Here is a 7371-nt window from a genome sequence, read left to right as displayed (position 1 = left end):
ATCTCTTTGTTTGTGTGTGTGTGTCTCTCTCTCTCTCTCACACACACACACACATTCTTCCTCTCGCTGAATGTCCAGCGTTCAGGTCTCGTGTTTATTTTTGGCTCGGATCTTGTTTATTGCGGGCCGGTGAATGGATGGACACACGTCTTGACATAAAACATTTGCTTCTTTCCACAGCTCGGCCCATTCATGTTCAAAGTTTCTGTGTATCTTTAGTTAGATGCATTTATATTGTGACTGTGCCTCAAATGCAATCAAGAGAATCTGTCGGTGTGTTTTCTGCTCGTCATTAATGGATGTGTGATTGTGTCGTGTCAGACGTCGAATCACGGCAGCTGGAGCTCCTGGGGTCCGTGGGGTTCGTGTTCTCGGACGTGTGGCGGTGGTGTCCAGTTTGCACACCGTCTCTGTAACAACCCTCCTCCCCGAAACAACGGCCGCTACTGCACCGGGAAGAGAGCCGTGTACCGCTCCTGCAGCGTCACGCCGTGCCCTTCAGCCGGTGAGCGTCACACACACACACACACGCACAAAACAATGCATGCTCACAGAAGAAAACACACATGCAAATCCTGAGCCAGCATCACGTACATCCCTGACAGATGCCACAATCCCACAATCCATTGTAGAATTTTATAGAAATAGACAACAATATATTGTATGGGTCAAAATCGTTTCTCTATTATGCCAAAAATCATTAAGATCATATTCCATGAAGATATTTTGTTAATGTCCTACCCTAAATATATCAAAACTTGTAGTAATATGCATTGCTAAGAACTTCATTTGAACAACTTTAAAGATTATTTTCTCAATATTTAGATTTTTTTGCTCCCTCAGATTCCAGATGCCAGGTTTAAGCAGAGGATTTTTACTACTACTACTTTTAATGTAATACTGTATTAAGGACAGCAGCACACATTAGCTCAGTTTGTGCATTGAATATATATTGCTCTCATCTGTCTGCGTTAGGGAAGAGTTTCCGTCAGGAGCAGTGTGAGCTGCGTAACGGCCCTCAGACGGACCCTAAAGGAGTCAAGACCTTCGTGGAATGGGTGCCGAAGTTCGCCGGCGTGCTTCCCAAAGACATGTGCAAACTCACCTGCAGGGCCAAAGGGACGGGATACTACGTGGTGTTCTCACAGCGGGTAAAAGAGTCGCAGATCTCTCATTACACTTACAAACTGACTCCGCATACAGAATGATTCGCATCCTTTAGACATGATATTATAGAAATGCCATAATGATCTATGAAGAGTCACATGATGCTTCAAAACCAGCCAACAGGAAACCTTCTATAAAAGTTATGAACAGATGTTCGTTCTTACAGTTACGGTAATAATATTCTCAAGCATTAGCAGAAAAACATTGTTTACGCATCTGTTACAGAATGCATTTGTAACAATTCAGTTGGAAATTAGTGTTACATTCTTTAAATGTATCCACTTGTTTTGGAACGTTCAGAAGTAACATTCCAATTACGTTTGCAAAATGATACAATGGAACATTCCATTAACATTTGCATAACGTTTTAAATTTACATTTAGGCATTAAGCAGATGCTTTTATCCAGATGAAGACAAAAGAAGCCAGTAACATTAATACAAATGTTATTCAGAGTTATTTAGTCACAGCAAAAAAACATTATTTATACATCGTTCCCAATGTTAGATTTTTTTTAGTTTGATATTTGTCTAATTTTAATTTTTCTAAATATAACATTCAAAAGAACATTCTTTAATGTTTGCAAAAGGATCATATTTCTTAAATGCTCATATAACCATAAAAAAACATGAACAGATGTTCAGAGAATATTGAGAAATAATGATTTCAATGCAAAAAAAAATTTTCTTTCTTCCTTAGTATTTTTGTCTTGTGTTCTTGTATAAATATTGACAAATTCATTGCATTTACTTGACAAGTAAAGTTACTTAAGATATTATGTCTTGTTTTCTGGAAACATCATCCAAATTTTATTAGTTTTCACTTAAAACAATAAAAAAATATCTGCCAAAGGGGTAAAAAAAAAAAGAAAAGTCTTGTTTAGCCTTTGAATTAAGAATATTTTTCTCAGCCCGCTAGCAGATATTTGTGCTTGTTTTAAGCAAAAACCAACAGAATTTGAATTATATTTTCAGGAAACAAGTCATTTAACTTGTCAAGTAAAACCATGCTGTTCCAAGAATATCTTGATATTTATACTAGAAAACAAGTATTTTTATTCATTTATTTATTGCAGTGTTGATAACTGTATGGGAACGTTAGCAACGCATTCTATCAGTATCAAGTCCAAAAAACATGGTATTTTAGTTCTTTTTGTTATTAAACCTTGAATATTTGTGCCATTCCTTTAGTAGCGATCGATGAGCACCAGACAGGTTTGTGTGGGTTTTCTGCAGGTGGTTGATGGGACGGAGTGCCGGCCGTTCAGCAGTTCGCTGTGTGTGAAGGGGAAGTGTGTTCGCACCGGCTGCGACGGGATCATCGGCTCTAAACTTCAATACGACAAGTGCGGCATCTGCGGCGGCGACGGAGACAGCTGCATCAGAGTGGCTGGAAACTTCACCAAGAAGAGGTTAGAAAACACACAAATGTAAAAATAAAATACAAAATTAGACAAAGTGAGTAATAAAGTGATGTGATGTTGTTCTCCAGTAAGGGCTACACAGATGTGGTTAAGGTTCCCGAGGGTTCGACGCACCTGAAGGTCAGACAGTACAAAGCCAAAGGCCAGTCGCGCTTCACAGCGTATCTAGCTCTGCGGCGGCCCGGAGGAGAATACCTGCTCAACGGGAAGTTCATGATCTCCACGTCTGAGAACATCATCCCCCTCAACGGCTCCGTTCTCAACTACACCGGCTGGAGTCAGCGGGACGATGCCTTCCACAGCATGGGCCCCGGGGCCCTTCAGGAAAGCCTGGTGGTGCAGATTCTGGCCACGGATGCTAAGAAACCACTGGACATCCGCTACAGCTTCTTCATGCCGCGCAAAATGCCGCTTCCACCGCGAACGGTTGTAGCGACCTCGGGAACCACCACGGCACTGTCCTCGGCAGAGATTGTGACGTTTACGACCGAGGTTCCTGCGACGACGACGACGGCACCCACGGGGCCACGCTGGGTGACGGGTTCGTGGATGACGTGCTCCAGAACTTGTGATACGGGTTGGCAGAGTCGCACGGTGCAATGCAAGGACCCTCAGGGGAAGCTGTCCAAGAGCTGCCTGCTCAGCGCCCGGCCGTCGACCTTCAAACACTGCCTGATTAAAAAATGTTGAGGACCCCTCAATCAGACGAACTTCCTGACGGAGCTTCGTGAAGCACGTAGACTGAACCGTTGCAGTTGCGTTCCGATCACTGTGGGATTCTGCTAGCGTTCACAGTCGTGATGCGTTGTGACTCTGGAGCTTTGGCTCTAGCCTTGAATGTGGTCATGTTCAGCCACGCCCCTTTGGACAAGCCACGCCCCTTCATTCAAATGACACGCCCCTTGAGTTCACACTGGCAGTGATTTAAAGCATTTCTGTAGTGTTTGAGGCTCTGGCTTCGAATGAGTCAATGTTCAGCCACGCCCCTTTTGACAAAGCCACGCCCTAAATCCAAACAACATGCTTCTTGAGTTCAAAAAGTTTCGAAAACATTTAGAAAACCGAACGTTAAAAAAAAAACAGAAATAATGTTTTCATAACTAATTGGGAACATTAGCATAAAGTTCTATATCATTTATCATGTCCGAAAAACTAAAAATGTTGAGGACCCCTTCCTGAGCTTTGTGAAGCACGCAGACTGAACCGTTGCAGTGGCGTTCCGATCACTGTTGAAATTCTTATAGCGTTCACAATCCTGTTGCATTGTGACTCGGACGAGGAGCTTTGGCTCTAGCCTTGAATGTGGTGACGTTTAGTCACACCCCTTTGAAAAAGCCACGCCCCTTCATTCAAATGACACGCCCCTTGTGTTCACACTGGCAGTGATTTAAAGCATTTATATGCTTGATAAAATTATAAAATGGAATGTTATGTTAATGTTCACATAACCAAGACAAAGAAAAAACATTTAAAAAACATTCAGAAACAGGGTTTTCATTAATTAATGGGAACATTAGCATAACGTTCTGTGTCAATATCATATCCAAAATCCTAAATCAGATGAACTTCCTGGTTCAGCTTTGTGGATCACATTGACTGAACCATTGCAGTTGCATTTGTTTGAATGCGATTCCGGTTACTGGAATTCTGCTAGTGTTCGCAAACGTTGCATTGTGACTTCAGACAAGGAGCTTTGGCTCTAGCCTTAAACCACGCCCCTTTGACAAAGCCACACCCCTTCAGTCAAATGACACGCCCCTTGGCCTCACACTGGCAGTGATTTAAAACATTATTCTTGTGTTTGATGTTAAGATGCGTTTACATTTACTATTGATGAAATGGAATGTAAATGTAAATGGAATTCTGCCAGCATTTACAGTTGCGTTGTGTTGCTTAGTGACTCAGACAAGGAGCTTTGGCTCTAGCCTTAAATGTGGCACCTTTTAGCCACGCCCCTTTAACAAAGCCACACCCACTGATCCAAAAGCCATGCCCCTTAAGTTCACACTGGCAGTGATTTAAACCACTGCCGTAGTTATTAATGTTGCAATCACATTTACAGTCGCTCCGTGTAATCAAGTCTTTCCAATTCCAACGATTGCGTGAAAAAAACTCACGTAGGTTACCCTTTACCCATTGACCAAGTGACTTCTGTGCGAGTGGCACTTCATACATCTCTATTTTACAGACAGCAGACATTGGACCATTTTGGTTCGTGAAATTTCACTACAATTTTACTAATGTGACCGAAACTTCAGTAGCTTTTCTAACTCGACTGTAGGGCTGCACGATATAAAGCATAATTAAAATTTTCCTTTTGATTTGTGTTTTACATAAAAGTGCAACAATTCCGATTCAGAAATTTCTCAAACGAGAACCTTTGGGATTTTGGAGCAAAATAATGAGGATTATCAGATTACTGTGCCACCCTACTTGATCGGATTATTTAACTACATATATCAGTCTGTGCTCCTATTGGTCGTCATCGCATTATGTCACAGCTTATTTGTAAAAACCTGGACCAAGTTGTCAACAGATTTAATGATCGCTGTTAGTGTAAACCTCCTGTTTAGGGTCTGATACATTTACAGTACCACCCATAAGAAATAAGCATCGACTCCAGGAATGGAAAGGTCCATGCAGAACGCTGATTTTCTAGAATTAATCTAATAATATTGAGTGTGAAACTCCCACATTGAACTGATCTTCCTTTCTTTGTTACAGAAAAGCTAAACAGGGCTCTGATTTGTAAATGTGTGTATGTCATTTTCTGTGTTCAGGGCTCAAACGACACTGTGTGCCCTCGATACTCGCAATAACGCCAGCCAATCACTCACTCGCTCGCAGTCGCGCCGTTTACATGTTCATGGGAATGTTTCAGGTTAAAAACAAACTAAAACCTTTTTTAGAGTGAAATACGTCTATGAGGCAAGAATCACACAGGGTTAAAGCCAAAATGTGAAACTTGTATGTTTATTAGAGCCTGTATACTAATTGCTGTGTACAGAAATGTGTGTTATTTGAACTGTAAGCCCAGCTAACAAGAAGGATTTTTAGCATGTTCTGGTAAAAGTTTTGAACAATTCAGAACAAAGTAACTTATTTAAAATTATCTGGTCTTTGATAATGTTCTCACAAAAACATTATTTACCGTATTTTTCGGACTATAAGTCGCACCTGAGTATAAGTCGCATCAGTCCAAAAATACGTTATGATGAGGAAAAAAAACATATATAAGTCGCACTGGACTATAAGTCGCATTTATTTAGAACCAAGAGAAAACATTACCGTCTCCAGCCGCGAGATGCTGCTCAGTGTAGACTACAGGAGCGCCCTCTTGTGGCTGTAAGCGGTAATGTTTCCTCTTGATACATTTCTCTTGGTTCATGTCAAATTAATTTTGATAAATAAGTCGCACCTGACTATAAGTCACAGGACCAGCCAAACTATGAAAAAAAGTGTGACTTATAGTCCGGACAATACGGTATACATCATAAATAAAACAAATTCAGTTGGACATTCATCTGACATTGTATAAATGTATCCACTTGTTTCAGAATGTTCAAAGGACATTCAAAAGTAACATTCCCATAATGTTTCCAAAATTCTCAAATGGGACAATGAAAAGGTTCTTCAAACACTTTTCTGTTAGCTGGGAGACTTCTGTTCTTTGCAGATGAACTTCTTGTGATGTGTTACTGATGTAAGTGACTTTTACATGTTCTTATGTTACACAGACACGGTGACACATTTAGTGTTTTGTTTTTTTTGTCTAGTTCAAAACAAATGTGTTCCTAACATTCTCATACAATGTCTTGCCCCATAGACTTCCACTGTAAGTGACTGTAAACACAATCTTTCCAATTAAGAGAGGAGTTAAATACAGCTTGACTTGTGTTGAGACCGGAACATTCCTTTGAATCATTTTTCACCTCAGTTCAACCTCATTTCTCAGACAGTGAAACACTTGAAGCTGAAGGAAATAATGACAGACACGGAGTGTGTTTTCATAGTTGACATATGCAAACGCTCTTGCAAATTAGCACCACTTCTCAGATATGTGATGTGTTTTCAGAATACCATTCATGTGTGTGTTTTTACGAGCAGCGGAATCAGTTTAAAGTCAACATGATTCAACTCTATTTACTTTCATTCATGTTCGTGCTCTTATTATATAGTATATAATCTTCCATAGTCATTTGACATCTCATCGATTTCTAAATGAAATAGATTTTTCGCAGTGGGTTTGCGAATGCGTTTCATGTGGACTTTAAACCTGCTGCTGGTGGTGAATTTGTGAAGATGTTTGATTCATTTCACACAGATGCAGTAATTGAATGAACTCATGTGATTCAGGGTTCGGTGCCTGAACTTCTTCCAAGATTTCATCTGTTTACTCCATGTATGCAGTACTGTTTTACCGTCTCAATGGGAAACGGCAGTTTCACTGAAAATACACAGCACTGATTTTATAATTTATTGTTTGTACAACTGGTATGTGAAAAAAAAAAAAAGAAAACACAGGATGAATTTATTTATTGTTATGCTCATTGTGTCTCATAAATACTATTTAACTAGGAATATGAGTGAGCAGAAGAGTTCCTTTTGAAGAAAATTGTTTTTTAGCCATCTTCATGAATATATATGTATATAAAACAAAATGCTATATTTAAAATGTACGTTTTATCGATTCATTTGTTGCCTCACGGAGATATGCATCTAGTTTCTAATTCGTATCTCAAAAGGTATGAAGAAACGAGCCATTTGAGTTTGTTAAAGTAC

At 40.0% G+C, this 7371-nt stretch overlaps 1 protein-coding gene across 1 annotated transcript in view; it reads left to right on the top strand.

Moving 5' to 3' along the window:
• The window catches only part of LOC113075923 (A disintegrin and metalloproteinase with thrombospondin motifs 5-like), a 14899-nt gene extending 9050 nt beyond the window's left edge, over positions 1-5849 (top strand). Inside the window, exons 5-8 of the mRNA XM_026248578.1 lie at positions 322-505; positions 976-1151; positions 2402-2577; positions 2658-5849. Of these exons, the coding sequence (XP_026104363.1) occupies positions 322-505; positions 976-1151; positions 2402-2577; positions 2658-3279 (1158 nt within the window). The 3' untranslated portion in view covers positions 3280-5849. The remainder of the gene's footprint in view (positions 1-321; positions 506-975; positions 1152-2401; positions 2578-2657) is intronic.
• Positions 5850-7371: the final 1522 nt, after the last annotated feature.

The sequence above is a fragment of the Carassius auratus genome, unplaced genomic scaffold, assembly GCF_003368295.1.
Source record: "Carassius auratus strain Wakin unplaced genomic scaffold, ASM336829v1 scaf_tig00018051, whole genome shotgun sequence".
Classification (NCBI taxonomy): Eukaryota; Metazoa; Chordata; class Actinopteri; order Cypriniformes; family Cyprinidae; genus Carassius; species Carassius auratus.
Note: the sequence above shows the minus strand (reverse complement) of the source record. Positions and strands in the feature narration are given on the sequence as shown.